Source organism: Perognathus longimembris, chromosome 26 (genome assembly GCF_023159225.1).
Source record: "Perognathus longimembris pacificus isolate PPM17 chromosome 26, ASM2315922v1, whole genome shotgun sequence".
Taxonomy (NCBI): Eukaryota; Metazoa; Chordata; class Mammalia; order Rodentia; family Heteromyidae; genus Perognathus; species Perognathus longimembris.
Genome location: NC_063186.1, coordinates 5392109 through 5413245, shown reverse-complemented (window position 1 = coordinate 5413245; position 21137 = coordinate 5392109). Strand labels below are relative to the sequence as shown.

The 21137-nt window shown below is 53.7% G+C and overlaps 2 protein-coding genes across 2 annotated transcripts in view; one reads left to right on the top strand and one right to left on the bottom strand.

Annotated features, from left to right (window-relative positions):
• Positions 1-21137, top strand: part of Srprb (SRP receptor subunit beta) — a 34037-nt gene that overhangs the window by 8652 nt on the left and 4248 nt on the right. The window contains exon 8 of the mRNA XM_048334990.1: positions 7378-7388. The gene's annotated coding sequence lies outside the window, so the exon portion shown is untranslated. The remainder of the gene's footprint in view (positions 1-7377; positions 7389-21137) is intronic.
• The window catches only part of Rab6b (RAB6B, member RAS oncogene family), a 27600-nt gene continuing 8351 nt past the window's right edge, over positions 1889-21137 (bottom strand). The window contains exons 2-8 of the mRNA XM_048334991.1: positions 12547-12605; positions 7863-7916; positions 7498-7603; positions 7236-7347; positions 6377-6470; positions 5979-6045; positions 1889-2775 (exon numbers count right to left, since the gene is read on the bottom strand). Of these exons, the coding sequence (XP_048190948.1) occupies positions 2711-2775; positions 5979-6045; positions 6377-6470; positions 7236-7347; positions 7498-7603; positions 7863-7916; positions 12547-12605 (557 nt within the window). The 3' untranslated portion in view covers positions 1889-2710. The remainder of the gene's footprint in view (positions 2776-5978; positions 6046-6376; positions 6471-7235; positions 7348-7497; positions 7604-7862; positions 7917-12546; positions 12606-21137) is intronic.

The window sequence follows — 21137 nt, the reverse complement described above, 5'->3', positions numbered from 1 at the left end:
CAGGCTCACCTGCCGGGCCAGGTCTAGTCTGTGGGGAGAAGGGGTGACTTCCTCAGTTGACGACATCATATCCCCAAAAGAATCCTCCATGCTCACCTCTGCTCACCCATCTGGGTTCGGCCAAGACAAAATACTCATGCTGGGGGTGCTCCGGTATTGTGGTGACATCTTCCGGGAAACCTGAGTACTTAACGATCGAGCCTTAACTCCGAGGCAAAGTCCTACCTCCAAGGAAGAGCAACAGCCGTAGCACCTGCACGAGACGAGAGCCGAGAAACCCAGCACGATTCCACCAAGGAGACCTGGCTGCTTTACTAGACTCCCAGAAGACAGCAATCGGGCGGACTGGATGGAGGAAAAAGAGTGGGAGGACCAGCAAGGGGGAGAAGGGAGCACTCCCTTCACCCACAGAGGCCATGGGTAGGGAAGGGGCGGGCTCTCCAGAGATGGTTGTGCACAGGCGAAGAAAAACAAGACTCGCTAAGGCCACACCCATCACCACAACATCTACCATGCCTCTCTTTGCTTCTCCAGCAACAACAGACCGTGCATGGTACCTTGGATAGTGTGTACACGAGAGAGAACTGAGTTTCTACTTGTTTTACAGGATGTTTTAAGAAAAGCTAGTCTTCAGTGCCAAGAAAACACAAATCCACCACACACGCTCACCCACGGAGGCCCCGGGGCCAGCCTACAGGCCGCCAACAGGACTGCTCGCGTGGACTCCTGTAAAAATTCTCACGAGGTAAAGTAAGCGACTGCCAACAAGCACCACTTGGGGGTGTGCCTACAGTGAGGGGGGGACACGTTGGCCCACACAGTCATGCACACACCCGTTCATATAGGTACATAGTGAAGTAGTAGTAGTAGTAGAGATAATTCCCATGGGCTAATTTCGCCTGTAGTTTTAACACATCTATGCATTATTATTATTTTTTTTTATTGGTGGCAAGACGATCACGAGTTATTTGACAATATTGAGTATTTCTTATTTCAACACGTTTCGCAGTACTTCGGGAATTTCCCACACGGATATCACAAATGTAAGTTCCAACTTGTGAAGCAAGAAAGACAAGAAATATACATCGGGCACACGCATCTCGGTGTGGGGATGTGTTTGTGGGAGGTGTTTACACGAGTCTATCTCTATATATAATTATGTACACAACGTAGAAAAAGAAAAAAAAAAGAAACATGTTGACATTAGAATTGCACTCTTAACATTGGTCCTTACTTGGTTGGAAGAGGTTTTCACCTTTGGGTACCTGCTTCCTCTCTAGAGATCAACTCTGACACAATTTCAGGCAGAAAAAAAATGTGTGTGTGGCAAAAAAAATCTCAGCCCTGAACTTTTACCACCATTTCTTAGACGTTCCAGAAACACATCCCCATAACCCAGTGGGTAGAGGAATTCACCCTGCCCATCCCAACCTGGAAAGAAGAGCCAGTGCCACTATGGAGGTGGAGAGAGGTTTGGTTACAATTGCCTACATCATGGCTTGGTATAGGCTCGGGGCCATGAATCTGGGTCAATTTGGAACGCTGGCCAAGCGAGTTATATCACTTAGAATTCTTACTTCAGAGAATTCTGTACAAAGCTACGGGCACGGAGATTTCACCCGTGCCACGCCGGTGAGGTGAAAACACACACCACGCACGTAGTCGGCTTTTCCTGGATGGTACGAAGCGAGGTGTAATGGCTTGAAGGGGCTGGAGAACCTGGATCCCCTCCCCCCTCCAATTCTGTAGACATCCCTCTCCTCCCCCAGCTCACAAATGGCACAGGCTCTCAAGTTCTGGATACAGCATCACACCTCCAGTTCCTCAGAGTGACACCAGCGGTGTGCGAGAACCACGGGGGGTGGGGAGGGTGGGGGGGGGAGGAGGTCACGATAGTTCAGAGCTGCAACGGAGAATCAAGAGTCTATAACGGTGGCCAACAGTACCTCGTCCTTCCTTCCGATGGCCTCTTGTCCTGCTGGTCACTGGACAGGAAAGGAGGGTAGCAAAGGCGGAGGAGAGGAGAGACAGACGTCCCCCCCCCACCCCAACTTCTTCCTTTCAGCTCAGGGCTCCGTAGCTGTGTCTTCAGAGGCTGGCAGCGCGTACCCGATGTTTCATTGGACCATGTGGAGGGATGGAAGGGCCTGGTTGGCCTGGGCCAGATGGCCTGGGGCTAGAACCTAATTACATTTGTTCAGTGAATTGTTTTAATTTCCCCGGGCTGGAGATGATGGGAGGAAGGCCAAGGTGATCAACAGGAAAGAGAACAGGAAGGAGGAGGTGTGTGGGAAAGGTTAGAAGTTTACAAATATACAAAAGAAAGAAAAAAAAAAAACGAAAAGGAAAACACACCTTTTCAAATAAAAACAACTACGTTGTTTTTTTTTTATCTGGCAAAAAGTTGTATACACATGATTTAAACTTTTTTTTAAAATTTTTAACAGTTTTTGGCAATCTTAATAAAGTACAATATATTACAACCAAACCAAAAAAATAGTTGTATAAGTAAGAGCTTGTTAAAGTGATGTCATTCCCTGATACCCGGCCTCCCTCCCCCCCATCCCACCCCACTCCTAGAAGAGAGAGAAAAGAAAAGAATCCTCCCATCTTGACCAACTCATGTCCCACCCCATTAGGAAGCTAACCAATAGGAAGCCACACAACAAGCAAGTGGTGTTGGAGGAAGCTGAGGGGGTCCAGCTCTGCATTAACAGGAGCAGCCGCCCTCGCTGGCCGGGGGCTCCTGGGGTTTGTCCAGCTTGATGTCAATCACTGCAGGAGGCGGGGCTAAGGAAGATGACTTACCAAGGAGTTGCTATGCCCTGCCCTGTATACAGGGCATACCCTCCTTTACGGCTGCTCTGTCCCTTTAACCTAGCCAGCCTATTGCCTACTGCCTTCCGGGGGGGCCCCCCACCCCCAAGTGCAGCGGCAGGCCACAGGTTTCAATACTGACATTTCAAGCCACGGGGCAACGTGGGCCCCCATCCAGTCCAGTCCCTTCTCCAGCCTTTCCTTTGCCGTCTCGAGGGCCGTGGGCCAGAAAAGCCCTGTCAGGAGGAATGGGGTTCGGAATGCACAGCTGGTGACCCCAGCGGGCTGGGGTGCATGCCTGTGATCCTGGCTACTTTTGAGAGGCCGCGATCTAGAGAGTAGGGGCTTAAGGGCAACCCACAAGCCCAGGCTTGAGCCACTGGGGACTCAGGGTCTAGGTGCTGTTCCTCAGCTTTTCTGCTGAAGGCTAGCACCCTACCACATTGAGCCACTTCCGGTTCTCTGGTGGTTCATTGGAGAAAAAGAGTCTCGGGAACTTTGCTTCCCTAGGCTGGCTTTGAACCTCGGTCCTCAGATCTCAGCCCCCTGAGGAGCAAGGATCACAGGCACGAGGCAACAGCGCCCAGTGGAATTGAACTTTTCTTTTTTGGCCAGTCCTGGGGCTTGAACTCAGGGCCTGAGCACTGTCCCTGGCTTCTTCTTCTTTCTCTCTCTCTTTTTCCCCCCCCTCAAAGCTATTACTCTACCACTGGAGTCACAGCACCACTTGTGGCCTTTTCTGTTACTGTGGTGCTGAGGAATCCAACCCAGGACTTCATGCAAGCTAGGCAAGCGCTCTACCGCTAAGCCACATTCCCAGCCCCCGGAACTGAACTTTTAATAGAATCTATTTTTAACGGACTTAAATATAAGTAGTCACACATAGCCGCGGTCTTAGAGAGCACCGGTTTAGATCAGTTGCTACGAATGCTCACACACCGGTCCCTTTAATGCCACCTCCTTCCTCACTAACGCTGAAATGCTTTGCTAAGGCACTGCAGAGCCGAAGTAAGACACAGTGGGGTGGCCACCAACGCCCCACTAATCCCCAGAAGGGGAAACTTGCTCACAGGCCCGCGAACCCGCTGTGAGCCTTTCTGGAAGGAAGAACGTGAGCCTCCTACCTATCCCTCTGGCTCTAGCGTGGCTCACAGGTGACACCCAGGACCTCTTTCCCCCCTCTCTCTGCCTGTTGTCATCTTGTCCCCAGTCGCTAGGTACAACTTCTCCCACCGTGGCAGTGTCTCTGACTACCAGGGGCAGGCACCACTCCGCTCTGTGTCCGGGGCATCAAAGCAATCCATTGCTCTGTGGCGAGTACAATGGCTGTGGCTATCGCAAATGCCTGGACTCAGTCCCGGCTCTGTCAGCTAAGCAGCTGGGAGGCCTCGGACAGGCTCTACCGTCTTGGAAGGCGCCATGGTCCTGTCTCCTTAGGACCACTTCATGAAGTGGCCAAGTCACAGCCGTTCTTTCGCCTGTAGCAGCCCGGTTGGGAAAGGCCCTAGGACCAGGCATGGCATTCGGGGCCCTGTGGCTTCTATCTCTTTGTGGCCCCACGAACCTGCTCGGTGCAGAGAATGTAGGGGGTATCAGGGCATACCTCAAGGGGGAGGCTTTCTGTCTTGGATATGAAGGAAACCCCAAGGAAGCCCTTCTTCATCTGGACTGAGGACGGCCGACAAGAAACCCTAAGCCCCTCCCCCCACCTGCAGCAGGCTCAGAGCCGACAAAACCAGGCCGAGTACGGACAGTTCACCTCGTCCTCAAGCTAGCTCTGTGCGACTGGCTAATGACACGGGACACATTCTGAACACGACCTTACACACACACACACCCGCTGCCTCCCCATCTTCAACATAACTGGGTTTGAAGCATCCATCAACAACCGCATCAGCCCTGCCCCTCGCTGGATCCTGGCAGCTGCCTCCCCCCCGATTCCTTCCTGGACCTTGGGGAGACTCCCCTAACTCCACCCCAGCCAGCTCAGGCGCCCAATCCCCTTCTTCACTAGGAGCATGGAAGCACACTATAAGAGTGCCGTGCTAGTAGTAGTGACCTTGGACTTGGGGCCCATCTGATCTGATTTATGGGTGTAGGACGGAGCCTCCCTGTTCACACGGGAGGACCCGAAGGAAGTGGACACTACTCACCCTGGCCGACCTACTTCCTGTTCGGTTTTCTGGGGGTTCGTTGGAGATGGGAAAAAAAAAAATCTTTTGGACTTTCCCGCCTGGGCTGGCTTTGAACCGTGATCCTCAGATCTCGGCCTCCTGAGTAGCTAGGATGACAGGCGTGAGCTCTTGAAGCCTGTAGCTGCCCTTCCATCCAGAGCCGCTCTCTGATCTGTTGTGAGCATCTATCCTTCCCCAGGGGCCTACAGGGAAGTGGAGGAGGCCGGGGCCTAGCACATAGGGCAGGTCCCATTTTGGAGGACCAAGCTGAGGGTATGAGTACCACTCTTTAGGGGCTTACCCAAGCTGGGCATTTGACTAGCTACCAGGAGAGCCAGTCTGTGGGTGATGTTTTTACCCATCACTTCTTCACCTCATCCTGTCCAATGGCAGTTTACTTCTTTAACACCCGAGCTGGGGCTTGAACTCAGGGGCCTCTTGCTCTCCCTTGGCTTTTCTTGTTTGCCCACTCAAGGCTGGCAGGCTACCAACGTGAGCCACACCTTCACTTCTGGCTTTTTTTTTTTTTTTTGCTGGCAACTTAGAGATAAAAAGAGTCTCACGGGCTTTTCTGCTTGGGCTGGCTTTGAACCGTGATCCTCGGATCTCAGCCTCCTGAGTGGTTAACGGGTGGCGTCAGCTACCAGCGCCTGGCTTCGGGTGGCCTTTAAGGGGCAGGGTCTCCCGGAGAACAGGGCTAGGCAGGAAGGAAGCAGGCCCGAGTGAGCGTCCTTACTCGGTCACCCACACGCGGAGTGACTCTGACCCTCCGTTTCAGCACCGAGGCTGGGGATTGGCTGTGACTATGCCGTGGCATGGAACAGGGAGAAGATGGAGACTATGCAGTCAGGACGCAGGAGGGGGACATCCGTGGGTGTGACCCTCACCAGGCTCCCGAGGGAGGCAGAGAGGAGGCATTTCCTTGCAGCACTAAACCACCCGGGTGTGGGGGAGGGGGAGGGCAAGGGTGGGGGAGGGAAAGGATACTTCCTTCTTTGCTTTTCTCCTGGACGTTCTCCATGCCGGGCAGAGCGGACGCCACGCGTCGGAAGAGCTGCGGAGAGAAGTGGATAGACGCGGGGTGAGGCCCATCCCGGGCCTGTCCTCCACCCCCCTCTCTGGGGCTGGCATGAGGTGTGGGTGTGAGGGTGGGGGTCACGTGGGAGTCAGTGGGGGACGCGCGGACAGCCCGTTCCAAGAGCGCGTGCCCAGGTCCCGGCCACCGTGGCGAGTGACTGCCGGGTCTCCTCACGACTCCCTCCCCCTCCCTCGCTCCCCCCCCCCCATTGGCCGTCCCGGGCCCGGTCACTAAGACCTTCGGGGTCCAGCAGGTACCCGACTGACTGAGTTCTGAGCACCCGCGTGGGGCCCGCGACGGCCCTCACCTGCTTCACGTTGTAGCCGGTCTTGGCGCTGGTCTCGATGAACATGACACTGAGTTCTTTGGCGCGTTGTTCCCCTTCCTCGATGGTAATCTGCCTGGAAATGAGGGGTGTGTGCGTGTGCGTGTGTGTGTATGTTGGGGTGGGGGGAGATCAGTTCCACAGAAGGGCAGGAAGCACGGCGGAGCTGAGCCAATCAAGGCCCCCGATTGGCCAAGAGTCCCCCCCACCCAGAGCACAATTGACAGTCTTTCCAGGACTAAAGGGAGACCGAGGCACAAAGCCGGGTTGTTTTTTTTTGTGGGTTGTGGGCGCTGTCCCTGAGCTACTATTGCTCAAGGCTGGTGGCTCTGTCGCGTCAGCGATATAGCGCCACTTCCGGTTTTCCGGGTGGCTCGTCGGAGGTAAGAGTCGTACAGACTTTCCCTGCCCTGGCTGGCTTCGAACCACGATCCTCGGCTCTCAGCCTCCTGATGATCTAGGATGACAGGCGGCCAGCTGCGATCCGTCATTTATTTTATGTGCCCCAGTCAAGGTCACAGGAGGTGAGCAGACAAAGGCAGAAAGCCCAAGCTGACCTAGGCAGGAGCGGGGGAGGGGGGGGGGGGGGGCGGTCGTGTAGGGGGCACAGATAGAGCCGGGCGGCATGGAGCAGGGAGGGGGTGGGGGTCACGCTGTTGATTCTGCAGGTCCGGCCTGCACGGGTGTTTCGCCGGAAGTACACACAGAAGCTCCCGCGGGTCGGGGAACTATGCTGCACCTACGACGGGGCGGGCCACGCGGACCTCACAGCCAGGAGGAAATAAGGGGAAATAAGCGCAATCCAGGCCCCGCAATCTCCCGGTACCCCGGGGGCACCTACCTCTTGTCAGCCAGGTCGGTCTTGTTGCCCACCAGCATGATGATGACGTCGCTGCCCCTCTCCGTCCTCACGTCATCGATCCACTTGGAGGTTTGCTGGAAGGAATTGAGATCTGGGGGCGGGAGAGAGGAGAGGGAAACGCAGTGAGGGGGAGGGGGCGAGGGCGCAGGGGGGGGGTTGGCTCTTTGTCTGCAGGCTTGGAAGGCCCCAGGCCTGCCCCCCTCCCCCCACCCCCACCCCCACCCCCAAGATCCTCACTCACTCGTGATGTCGTACACCACCACGGCCACCGTGGAGTCCCGGATGTAGCTGGGGATCAGGCTGCGGAACCTCTCCTGGCCGGCCGTGTCCCAGAGCTGTAGACGGACCTGCAGAGCCGGGGGGGGGGGGGGGGGCATCAGTGAGATGGGGGGGGGAGGGGATAGGAGGGAGCTCCCAGTCAGAGGAAGTAGGGGGCTGGGAGAGGATCATGGTCTGTGTCAGCCCTAGGCCTGGATTTGGCACTTGGCCGCTCTCTCTCTCTCTCTTTCTGGATAGCCAGATCAAAGTTCTGGGGTTGAATCCCAAAGGAGCCCGCCCCCCCCCACCCCAACCCACCACCTCCCGTCCTAAGATGGGGGTGCTCACCGTACGATCCTCCAAGTACATGGTTTTTGACAAGAAGTCAATCCCAATGGTGGCCTGTGAAGGAAGAGGCAGGCATGTAGCACGGTCAGCCACGAACGGCCCGGTGCTAAAGGGGAGAAAGGCTCAGGCAGTACCCAGCCAGCAACAACAGGGGGCGCTCACGCCATGCCTGACGCCCGGCTCTGCCAATCCCCACCCCTTCCTCCAGCCATCCCGGCAGCCAGACGGTCCTAAGCCATCGCTGACTTGCTGTGCGGGGCTTAGGCGGGCCACTTCATTTTCTCTGGGCCTCAGCAGGTTCCAGGACCCACTCATAAGCAAGAGCGGAGGTAGCGCCGTGAAGTCATGCTCAATAACAACAGAGGCTCAGACACCACCACCCCCACCCCCACCCCCCCAGCATCCCAGACATAGACTGGAGGCACTATCCCGCCATCTGATTCTGCCAGAATCAGCAGCAGCCACAGAAAAACCACTCTTCCTTTCTTGAAAAGTATGAAAGATTTGGGGGAAATAAATGTTCACTGAATGAAAAACAAAAAGACCCACTAGGAAACTCCCTTTGCAGTGTGATTCCAATTCGATGAACCGAGGCAAGACATCTCAGCAGGGATCTTTCCTTATAGACCCGGGCTTGAACCCAGGGCCTTGTACTTCCACTTGATTTTTGCTTGCTCACAGCTGGTGTTCTACCACTTGAGCCACACCCCCAGCCCGGTTTTTCGCTGGTTATTTTGGAGACGGCAGTTTTCTAGACTTTTTTGGTCTAGGCTGGACTCAAACCACAATCCTCTGTATCTCAGCCTCCTGTGTACCTAGGAGCCACCAGTGCCCAGCTGAAATAGTTTTTCGTTTCTTTGTTTTTGTTTTTTTTTTTGCTAGTCTTGGGGCTTGAACAGGGCCTGGCGCTGTCCCTGAGCTTCTTTTGCTCATGGCTAGCGCTCTACCACTTGAGCCACAGCACCGCTTCTGGCTTTTTTTCTGAGTCATTTATTGGAGATAAGAGTCCCACAGACTTCCCTGCCTGAACTGGTATCGAACCGCAATCCACAGATCTCAGCCTCCTGAGTAGAGCTAGGCTTAGGATTACAGGCGCGAGCCACTGGCACCTGGCTGCTTTTTGTTTGTTTGGGGTTGTTTTTTTTGTTTTTTTTTTTTTGCATCCACATTCTGACAAGATACAATAACCAAGGCTGCAACGGAAATCTGCACGGTCATTTGTATGCATTCACTTAAAAAAAAAATTCTCTTTCCAGAAAGGGAAAGGAAGCGAAAGGAATAGGCGGAGTCTTCTTTTAGCCTTGGCCAGGCCTGGGTGCGGGACTGAGGAAGCCACTCTGGAAGTGGCAGAAAGCAGCTGGGTCCGACAAGCCCTGCAACAAGGAGGCTACTGTTCTAGCCCTGCATCCTCCCCCTGGCGCCCCCACCCGCCCCCAGATGAAAGTATCTGGGCACGCTCATGCAAATGAGCATGCAAATGAGGCTGGTCAAACTTTAGCCATGCAGACTGCACCAGTGAGAGGGCCTCACCCAGGGAGAGGGAGGGGGGCCTGGGGTCTGGAAAACACACTGTAAAAGAAGGGCTTCTAGGTTGTTCGGTTTTGGAAGTCCCGGGGACTAGACGAGGGCTTTGAACTCAGGGCCTTGTACTAGCCGGGCAGGCATGCAAGCTACCTCCTTCCGGCACCCCCACCCCGACCCCCGCCCGACCCTGGACCCCAGCCCTGTGTTGATCTGAAGGGGTCTGAAGTTTATGATGCTCAAGCCAGGCTGGAAGGAAAGCTCAGATCCAAGGGCAGCGTAGATAAACACCAGGGCATCTTGGGAGCTCCCAAGGAGGCGAGGTAGCTGCCATTTTATTCCCTCGGCAAAGGCTTTTGGGGGAGAAGTTGGGCCGCAGACATGAACTTCAAGGTCGGGAGACACAGCCTCGAGTGGATGTCCCTCAGAGAGCAATATCCATCTTCCCAGGCCTATTTACCTTGGGGCTTGGTCCAGGGCCCGGCCTAAGGGCCTTAGCTGTAAGTTCATCTCCATCACCTCTGAGTTTTTAAAAGCGCTAAGGCTGGGGGTGTTTGTGATTCTCCCAGCCAGCCCGCCCCCTTCTCCCCCACCACTGCACCTCCTGTAGACTGAGAACACACCCCCCCCCCCCACTGGTCAAATTGGGAGGGGGAGGTCTGGGGTTAGAGACACACAGAGAGAAGGAAGAGAGGGAAGGAGGGAGGGAGGGAAAAGCTGAGAGAGAGAGAGGGACCAAGGGTGGGAGGGAGAGAAGGAGGGAGGAAGAGAGGGAAAAGGGGAGAGAGGGTGGGAAGGAGGGAGGAAGGGAAGGAGGGAGGGAAGGAAGAGGGAAGGGAGGGAGAAAGGCAGGGAGTGAAGGAGGGGAAATGGAAGGGAAGAGCAAAGGAGGGAGGGAGGATTCTGTCCGGGGAACCCTCCGGGTGTCAGGGTTGATTCTGCCATGATGGTGGGGATGAAAGGGATGGTCACCTTCAAGTTCACCTCCCAAAGCCCTTGAGGGAATCCTGCCTACTTCCCTCACACCTCAGTGCCATGCCCAGAGAAACAAATAAACACCAAAACATCCCCCCTCTCCATCTCCAGAGAATTCATTAGAGCGAGCTGGTGGTGGGGTGTGTGTGTGTGTGTGCACAGAATTAGAACCCAGCTTTCCTGCCTCATTACCATCTTGCAGGGTTTCAGGCAAGGACGTCTACCCAAGGACACACACAAGTAATAATTAAAAAGGGAGACGGTCGGTCGGGTGGGAGGAGGGCAGTTCCTCCCGCTGGCTTTTCTCCGGTCTCACCGTGACCCTGAGCTCCATCAAGGCTGCTGGGTCTGGTGGCATGGGGAAATCAGGGAAGCCGAGCCCCCTCCGAGCCACGAACGTGCCCAGAGAGCATCGTCTGTGGTTCCAACGTGGCCAGCGCCATAGGTGCCAAGCGGTCCCGGCCCCGGCCACACCCAAGCCCAGCTCAGAACACTCCTCCCTGGAGGAGCTCTCGAGGCCTGGAGAGTCAGAAAACTGCAGAGCGAAGAAGAGACAAAGGAAAGCCCCCACCCCCCCCCTCGGTGCCCCAGCAGGGGCAATGACAGGAACCAAGATGTGGGAACGTGCCAGCCAGCGCCACCGGGCAGCACACAGAGGCTGGCGGAACCACAGGAACTGGACAAGCGGAGGCAGGGGTGATGATGGAAAAGGGGGGGGCCAGATTTCAAAGGGGTTTTGCCCACTAGTGCCAAGCACACCCACTAGCCAAGCACCTCCGTGTTGTTGTTTTGTTTTTAAGGAGATGCCAGAGGAAGCATGATTTCTTTAAAAAAACAACTTAGTACAAAATGTGTGCGTGTGCCAGTCCTGGGGCTTGAACTCAGGGCCTGGGCTCCGTCTCTGAGCTTCTGTGCTTAAGGCTAACACTGTATTCCTTGAGCCATGGTTCCACTTGAGCCATAGTTCTACTCCCTGCTTCTTTCAATGGTTCATTGGAGATAAGCGGCTCATGGACTTTCCTGCCTGGTCTGGCTTTGAACTGTGATCCTTATTAGTCCTCGGCCTCCCGAGTAGCTCTGATTATAGGTCTGAGCCACTGATGCCTGGCATAGAAACTTAATCTTTTTTTTTTTTTTTAAAGTATATCCAAATAAGCCAGATGCCAGTGGCTCACAATTGTAATCCCTTCGACTCAGGAAGCTGCGATCAGGAGATTAGAGTTCAAAGCCAGCTTGGGCAGAAAAGGTCGTGAGACTCTGATCTCCAATTAATGGGAGGTATGGCTAAGTAGTAGAATGATGACCTTGAGGGGGGGAAAAAAAAGCCAAATGAGAACATGAGGACTGGAGTTCAAGCCCCAATAGCAAGCGCATGCGCGCACACACACATACCCAATTGTTGAAATGAGGTATGCATTGTTTGCCTTTGCAAAGGAAGTTATACTTGCAAGAAAAACTCACTTCACAAGCACAACCCTCCTCACCCACCAGTGGAGCCAGGCGGTGACATTACTCGCTTCCAAGGGCTCAGCGTTGGGTCACCTGGAAGGAGCTACCTGTGGATCTACGGCTGACCCCAGAGCAGTAGTACTGTCCAGCCAGGAGACACAGGGGACATTTGGCCCAGTCTCCTGTCCACGGAGGAGAGGGCAAGCCTAGTACACAAGGCTTTTCAGGATGTGCGCGGGAAAGACTGACCGAGAGAGACGATCTGGAGGTGCGTACATACACAGGTCTGTGAGAGAAGGCTGTGTGTGTGTGTGTGTATGTGTGCATGCATGTGCAAGAGAAGGCTGTGAGTGAGATGTGGCAGGGGCAAGACCCTGCCAATCCCAGCCCTGCAGGAGAAGCAGCTTCTCCGGGAACTTCCCATTTCACCCATCATGTCTTACCCCAAATCTCAATCCAAAAGCACCCCCAGGCCTGCCAGGGATGAGCAAGAGAACCCACAGTGCAACGGGTCCCCTCTCCACCGTCTGCCATTTCTCTCGGGACAATTGCTCCCTTGGGCCACCCTGGGGGCCTGTGTTTCAAAAAGTCAACCCCCCCCCCCAAGTAAAATGACACCCCAGGCCAGCTCAGTCTGAGATCGACTTAGAGGCCAGGAGTCTCGTTGGGAAGCTGCAGGGGGTACAGGTGGGGTAAAGGACAAGCCCCACCCCCGCCCCCCGCAAACCCAGGACCTCACCTGGTATGTGTTGTCAAAGCTGTCATACATGAACCGCGTGATCAGAGATGTCTTTCCGACTGCAAAGCAAGAAGAGAGTTGTTTCAGTATGGGTGAAAAATGGGAGAAAAGGCTGACAAAGTGGGAGGTACCCCCTCCCTCCCGCCTTCCACCCAGGTCCGAATTTTAAGGCCAGGCCCCTTACTTTCTATGCCAGGTGGGTTGAAGGAGCTCCTGGAGCCCAGATGCCGGGGTACCACTGAGGAGACTTCCTACAGCCCCCCTGAATTCCCAACACCCTAACCCGGGTCCCCCCCGACCCTGTAATAACTCTGCGTGAAGAATTAGAGCCGGTGAAAGTGTCGGGTGGGGCGTAGGTCTGTAATCTCACTAACTCAGGAGCTGGAGATGTGGAGGATTGCGGTTTCAAGTCCAATCTGGACACAAAAAGCTCATGAAACCCTCTAGCATCGAAAGCTATCTGTGAATGGCTAGGTAAGAAGATCCTCATTTGAGACCAGCCACAAACAAAAACATAGGAAACTCTATACAAAAAACAAAAGGAGTGGGGCAGGAGCTGAGGGCTCACGCCTGTCATCCTAGCTACTCGGTGGGGCTGACATCTGAGGATCGAGGTTCAAAGCCAGCCGGGGCAGGAAAGTCTGTGAGACTCTTATATCCAATGAATCACCACCAGAAAACCAGAAGTGGCGCTGTGGCTCAAGCGGTAGAGCACCAGCGTTGAGTTGAAGAGCTCAGGGACAGTGCCCAGGCCCAGAGTTCAAGCCCCACGACTGACAAAAAGGGGGGTGGGAGGGGATGGGAGTAAAGCTCACGTAAGCACATGACCTTGAGTCAGTTCAGCTCTGAAGGAGTGCCAGCAAGATTCTCATCATGGGTGTCTGCTCCGTGCTTGGCATTTCTAGCACCGGTAGCACGTGGCCTGACTGTTCGGGGTCTTGAGCAGGACACCAGGTACATAACAAGAGAATCTGTGTGCCCACTTCAGCCTGGTACCCCCCACCCCATTTGCCGGAGTATCCCCAACGGAGAACTGCCGGTGGTGTAGCTGAGAAAATCAGAAATCCCTGGCGAGTCCCACACACGCTGCTAATTACCCAAACTGCAGGGTTTGGCTTCGGACCTAACCTAGTGTGGGTTGGGTCCCCTGGGGGCCCTGGCAAATGGCGGGAATGCCAACTGCTCCCTTGTCAGCCATCGGCGAGGGGAAGGAGGGTGACAAAGGGGTGAGCGTTCGACTAGGGCCTGCAGGAAATCCTCCTGTGTATTTTCAGGCTCATCAGTAGGACTGCAACTTGCTGGGCTGTAGGAGATGGAGAAGAGAGCCCCGAGACTGAGATCTGTCCGTTCTGCCCTCTCCCGGGCCTAGCCATCCATCCGTCCGTCCGTCCATCCCTCCTTCCGCACGTCTGGGCTTCTCCACGTGAGCAGAGAGCCTTCCCGTGGGGCACTGAGAAGCGTGACGGGCACGATCACGTGGAAGCCGTAACGGAGCTCTCGGGTCACGTGCTCTAGGCTAAGCTCCCGTCCTCCTGATGGGCAGATGCCCCCTTGTTCATTCTCTTCGGGAAGAAGTGCTAGCACCTGGAAATAGGGGACGGGTGTCCCAGGGACCTCGTCACTCTGTCTTTCCAGGGAGGGTGGACAGGACAGCTGGGGTGACCGCCTATCCTATCCTAGGCCTGGGGAACCGGAAGTGGGGTGGAGAGGTGGGGCACCCCCATGATCTTCGTTTTAATAAGCTGCAGAACAGCTGGCGGCCGGGCAGGGGGCCTGGGTGGGCGAGGCCGGGGTGGGGGGAGGAAATGGGAGCGGAGGGAACAGCAGCAGGGGTGAAGGCAGAGGCAGAGAAGCAAACATGTCTAGTCTGGTGCTGGTGGCCCACGCCTGTAACCCTAGGTCGACAGGAGGCTGAGATGTAAGGATCGTGGTTCAAAGCCAGCCCGGGCAGGAACGTGGGTGAGATTCTTATTAACCAGTGAACTACCAGAAAACCAGAAGTGGGGGGCTGTGGCTCAAGTGGTAGAGTGCTAGCCTTGAGCAAAAAGAAGCTCAGGGATGGCGCCCAGGCCCTGGGTTCAAGCCCCATGCCCGACAACAACAACAACCAAGTTCATCAAGAGTAACTGGAGGGGCTGGGGATATGGCCTAGTGGCAAGAGTGCTTGTCTCGTATACATGAGGCCCTGGGTTCAATTCCCCAGCACCACATATACAGAAAACGGCCAGAAGTGGCTCAAGTGGCAGAGTGCTAGCCTTGAGCAAAAGGAAGCCAGGGACAGTGCTCCGGCCCTGAGTTCAAGCCCAGGACTGGAGGAAACAGGTCTGGCTACTGTGGAGAGGCCCCCTCCCCCACCAAAATGTGAGTCTCGGGGACTTTCCTGCCCCATTGGCTTCTGGGATCCTCACTTCTCAGCCTCAGGAGCAGCTAGGATTACAGGTGAGCTACCGGTGCTTGGCTGAAAGCCTTCCTTAAGAGTGAGCAGACCACAGAATAAACACCAGTGCTTCCCGGGGTGGAACTGGGTTGGAAATGCGTCCTCAGCACGGACAGACAGACAGACGACGGGCTTCACGAATGCTGTCGGAAGCCAGATCCGCCCAGCACTTGGGGGAATAGATAAATGTCCACAGCACTCCTAGGTATGGGCCTGAGCCCAGGTCACAGGCTAAGGGCTGAGCAGAGGGCAGATGCCCAGACTCCAGCTCGGATTCTGCCTCCTCGCTGTCCTCTCCACCGCCGGAGCATGAATACGGAGAGACAGCTGTTCAAGCCGGAGCACAAGATATCAGCTGGGGACTTGGTGTCGGGTCTGCCAACACTTGGCAGACAGGGAACCGCCGCCCATTAGAGCCTTGGCCTGCTGTCTGCGCCCAGCCTCCGTGTCACGTGACTGACCGCCCGCACCAGCTCCGTGGCCTGCTGGGACACACGCTGATGAGATTCAACCTGGTCCTCGAGGGTCCCCAGCCCTGGTGGGCTACAGTGGAAGGAGAGGGCGGGCAGGCCCACCCCACCCCCCTACGAGAATGTCGACAGCTGTCAGATGGTGGCCCTTGGGACGGAAAGGGCAGATCTGCTTCTCCACAGCTCAAACCACAGCCTACTCCATCGGCCAGCCCAGCTGGAGCAGCTCAGGCTCTGGAACACAGATGGAAGAAGATTCTGGCAAGAAGCAAGCCACGGGACTCTGCTCTGGTCCCGTCTGTCGCTGGCCACGGTCACTCCTACAACTCTTGCCCACAACCCCGCCCACTACAGGTACCCCAAGAATAGGTAGATACACACGCTGTGTTTGTATGAGTCTTGTTTCCTTCCCCCCCCCCCCCCCCCCGTGCTCACAAAACACAGCCAGAGGAGAGGAGTGGAGGAGAGGACAGGATCCTCCCTCCACCCCCCCCACCCTGTCATCAACCCCCTCCACACACACCCCGCCATGCTCAGAAAGACCCAGAAAGGCAGCGCAGACTTGACAGTTCCTACCTGAGCCTGGCTGGCTCACCGTCGGCTAAATGAATATGTTTAAAAAAAAAAAAGAAAGAAAGAAAGAAAAAAAACTCACATTTCAAACTGTCCCCCCAAAGACTCTGTCGGTAATTAAGAACCACGCGAAAGCTCTTCATTGGACACTTTAATTAAGTGTGTTAATTCCCTCTGCCAGAGGGCCTTACCCAGGGACCCAGCGAAGCTGGAACAGACAGGTTGGGGCTCGGCGGAGGGGGTGGGGAGGGGGGAGACCGCCCGAGATGGGAGCTGTGCTGGCCCAGGACCTTCAAGCTTGCCCTGATCAGGGCTACAGAGCCACCTACTCCCATGCCACCATGAGAGGCTCAGATATAGGGGGGGAGGGGGGGGCGTGTGGAGACAGAGGCTTGCTGGTGACTTAACATGTTGAGTGGGGTGGAGGTAATGGAAGTCCAGCCTCAGTTTCCCTTCCTACACTTAACACCGTGGCTTTCCTCTCATTTTCTTTCCCGGGGGGCTTGGCTGGGAGGGAGAACCCCTTCTTAGGAAGCTATAGATTGGAAGGGGGGAGGGAGTCTGGTTATCTTCTTGTTTCAGGTAATTTGCCCATATCTTTAATTATCTTCTTTCCCTCTCCAGGTTTCCTTGTTCTTCCCACTTCACCTCAGGTATACTGAGGTATTGCTCACCAAGATTGCAGCAGGTCTTTAAAGTGCACAGGGTGACATTTTGATACACAGATTGAGAGATGATAGAGCTAATTAATATATTTACCCACCTCACAGTGACCTTTTAGGTGATGAGAATATTTAAGACCTATTCTGCCAGACGGAGAGACAAATACTGCATGATCTCACCAATACAAGGAGTCCAAAGGCGGGGGTGGGGGGTAGGGGGGAGGGAAGCAGAGCCAGGTGCAGTGGCTCACGCCTGTCATCCTAGCTACTCAGGAGACTGAGATCTGAGGACTATGGTTCTAAGCCAGCCAGGTAAGGAAAGTCTGTGAAACTCTTTATTTATTTATTTTTTGCCAGTCCTGGGCCTTGGACTCAGGGCCTGAGCACTGTCCCTGGCTTCTCTTTGCTCAAGGCTAGCACTCTGCCACTTGAGCCACAGCGCCACTTCTGGCCATTTTGTATATATGTGGTGGTGAGGAATCGAACCCAGGGCTTCATGTATATGAGGCAAGCACTCTTGCCACGAGGCCACATTCCCAGCCTGTCTGTGAAACTCTTATCTCCAGTGAACCATCAGAAAACCAGAAATGGTTCTGTGGCTCAGGTGGTAGAGCGCTAGCCTTGAGCTGAAGAGCTCAGGGACAGAGCCCAGGTCCAGAGTTGAAGCCACATGTTTGACAAAAAAAAAAAAAAAAAAAAGCAGAACCCACTTTTTTCAGGGTTGAGGAAATGAGGGGGTGTCAGTCAATGATCAGGAATAAGAGCTGTGAACCTGTCAACCTGTCTGGGCACTGGTGGCTCACACCTATCATCCTAGCTACTCAGGAGGCTGAGATCTGAAGATCATGGTTCAAAGCCAGCCTAGGCAGAAAAGTCCCCATGAGACTCTCTCTTTTTTTTTTTTTTTGCCAGTCCTGGGCCTTGGACTCAGGGCCTGAGCACTGTCCCTGGCTTCTTTTTGCTCAAGGCTAGCACTCTGCCACTTGAGCCACAGCGCCACTTCTGGCCATTTTCTGTATATGTGGTGCTGGGGAATCGAACCCAGGGCCTCATGTATATGAGACAGGCACTCTTGCCACTAGGCCATATCCCCCCCCCCCATGAGACTCTTATCGCCAGTTATCCACTGCCCATTCCCTCCCCACAAAGAAGGATTATCTGTGAGTCAGGAAAAGAAAGATTTGGCCACATAACTGCTCAAAACAGTATCATAACAAACAGAGTGGCTACCTAAACAACATTGAACCGCATCCCAAAACTTTTCAATGTCTCCCAACACACACACACTCTCTCTCTCTCTCTCTCTCACTGTTTGGGGAGATTCAACGCCCCTACCCAATATAGGGGCCTCCCTTATAGCTTATTTTTCCTGTTGAACTGAAGGTTTGCACTCAAGGCCTTGCATACATTAGGCAGGTGCCCTACTATTTGAACCACACCCCCAGCCCCTATGCAGCTTAAGAAGGCAGATAGGATCGTAGATCCAGAGAGACGGACAACATCCTATACTCGGGCCACCACAACGACGTAAGATTTTGGCTCTAGTACCTGCCAATACCCAGTCTAGAAAGTGCACCTCCCCCCCCCCAACCACCCTAGAGGATTCAGGCCGTCGGCTCTCTGACCTCTCAAGATCGCACTCTGTGAACGAGTCATTCATTCCTCTTGTCTGCCATACACTGCTCGGACCAGCTGGGCAGTGATAGCAGGTCTCTCTTGTTTGCAGCTATAAAGGTTAGATAAGCTAAGAAGAGGGTACTGGCGCAAAGATGGCTTATGGAACTTCATCTTGCAATGTCTTCTCCCAGACTACGACAAGGTCAGTCATAGTGAGAAAAAAATAAAACAGCACAGCCAAAATAGTCCAGTAGCCCTTCCTTATCAACTGGGGCAGGGCAGGGAGGAATATTCCACAGTCATAGTGCAGGCCTAAAAACACAGGTTGTCCCAAACCCTGGATTTACGATGGCTTTCTTCCCCCCACCCCTCCTGGCCCCACATACACATACCCACGATAAAGCTTAACTTCCAAAGTAGACACAGTAGGAGACTGGTAATAACTAGGAGGCAGAAACATGTTTTCTCAGAGGGAAGGAGAGCCAGGGAAGAAGGGAAGACAAATGAAGAGAAGAAAGCCAGACAAGAAGTTATTATATTTTATGTACATTATGTAATACGTTGAACTATGTAACTTGAGGGTGTGGATGGGTTTGGGCAAGATGAGGGAGAAAGCTGGAAGGAGTGACATTGATCAAGATGTATTGTACTCATAATCAGACTTGTGGAATTGAAACTCCCTTATACAACTACTTAAAATTTTTTTTTAATTTTTAATTTTTTAAGCCAATTGTATTCTAAAATATGAGAAGCATGGGTTTTTGTTTGCTTTTGCCAGTCTTGGGGCTTGAACTCAGGGCCTGGGCACTGTCCCGAAGCTCTTTTGCTCAAGGCTAGTGCTTTACCACTTTGAGCCACAGCTCCACTTCCGGTTTTCTGGTGGTTCATTGGATATAAGAGTCTCATGGACTTTTCCTGCCCTAGGCTGGCTTGAACCCTGAGTCTCAGATCTCAGCCCCCTGGGAAGCTAGGATGACAGGCACGCACCACCAGCACCCAGTGAGAAGCAAGTTGTTGTTGTTTTTAATGAGTCACAACAAAACATAGGATATTTGCTCTAAAATAATAATTGATGACAATAATGATAATAACTAAAGATGTAATAGGATGGTGACAACAATGCAGTATAACAAAAAGTACATGAACGGGCTGGGGTTATAGCCTAGTGGCAAGAGTGCCTGCCTCGGATACCCGAGGCCCTAGGTTCGATTCCCCAGCACCACATATTCAGAAAACGGCCAGAAGCGGCGCTATGGCTCAAGTGGCAGAGTGCTAGCCTTGAGCGGGAAGAAGCCAGGGACAGTGCTTAGGCCCTGAGTCCAAGGCCCAGGACTGGCCAAAAAAAAAAAAAAAAAAAAAAAAAAAAAAAAAAAAAAAAAAAAGTACATGAACGCCTCCCTCCTCTCAAAGTAACTTACGGTACTATACTCTGCTTCCTCTTCCTCACCACAGTAGACATCTCAAAACTGAGACTGAGGCTGAGGGAATGCCCCTGTATTCACAAGATTAAAAACCATACATACCACTGGGCTGGAATTGTGGCTTAGTGGCAGAGTGCTTGCCTAGCATGCATGAAGCCCTGGGTTCGATTCCTCAGCACCACATACACAGAAGAAGCTGGAAAAGGTGCTGTGGCTCATGTGGGTAGTGCTTGCCTTGAGCAAAAGGACCTCAGGGACAGCGCCCAGGCCCTGAGTTCAAGCCCCAAGACTGGCAAAAACAAAAACATACCAAAAACATACTAAGATGCTTGTTAAGAATTGGACAGTAGAAAATACTACAAAAAAAAAAGGAAAGAAAAAGGTCTGGGGTGCAGGAACCATGTGCCACTATATATAGGAAATCTATACGCTTACATCATCAAATGGATGAACATCGATCTCGTAACAACGTCTGCTCATGTGGACGCTCGGAGGTCCTGAGCTCAGCTCAGTGTATTTACAAACAAATGAACACAAGAGCAGTCAAGGTGCCCAAGACTTTAGCTTCTGGTCAACATGGAGTAATGGGGGACAAGGGACAGGATTTATCCTCCCACTTGATAACAATCAAAAGATAGGGGGGGAATTACACAAAGCAGTAATGACAGGAATGGCCTTAGAGAAGCAGTGACAAATGAGGTGAGCTCCTGCCCCCACCCCCCAAAAAAATGTCTTCCATGATTAAGTTTCAGGCTACAACAGAGGGAGGAGGAAGTAGGGGGGTCATCTAAGCTGAGGAGAAGGGGTCGAGGGTCTGGAGAGAGCAAAGCAGCTCTGAGGACACGAGACTTAGTGCCGGAGAGAGGGAGATGCCCGGAGAGAGACAGTGGCGACTCTATGAACGGCTCCCGAGGGTCCAGCACAGAGCAGCTATCAGGACGCCAGCTGGGTGGGTGAATGACCACCCAGAGCGAGCAGAGAAGCCCAAATGTGGCGTTCACACAACGCTAGAAACAGCATCTGTCTCCACCAGCCAGAGTGGACTGCCTCATCACTCACGGGACAAGGAGGGAATTCTCGGACGGGCAGTATGCACAGTGTTACGATTAGCTACTGATCTTGAGGGTTCCATGCTATTGGATCTTTACAATACTTAGGAGAGGACTACAAAACTACCTAGTATATCACACCCCAGATCTCACCATGTTTAGCCTTCAATTAAAAAAAAAAAATGGCCGGGCATACAAAGAAGCAAAGAAAAGTTGGGCGCCGGTGGCTCCCGCCTGTCATCCTTGCTACTCAGGAGGCTGAGATCTGAGGATCAAGATTTAAAGCCAGCCTGGGCAGGAAAGTCTGTGAGACTCTTATCTCCAATGAATCACCAAAAAAAAAAAATGCTGGAAGTAGAGCT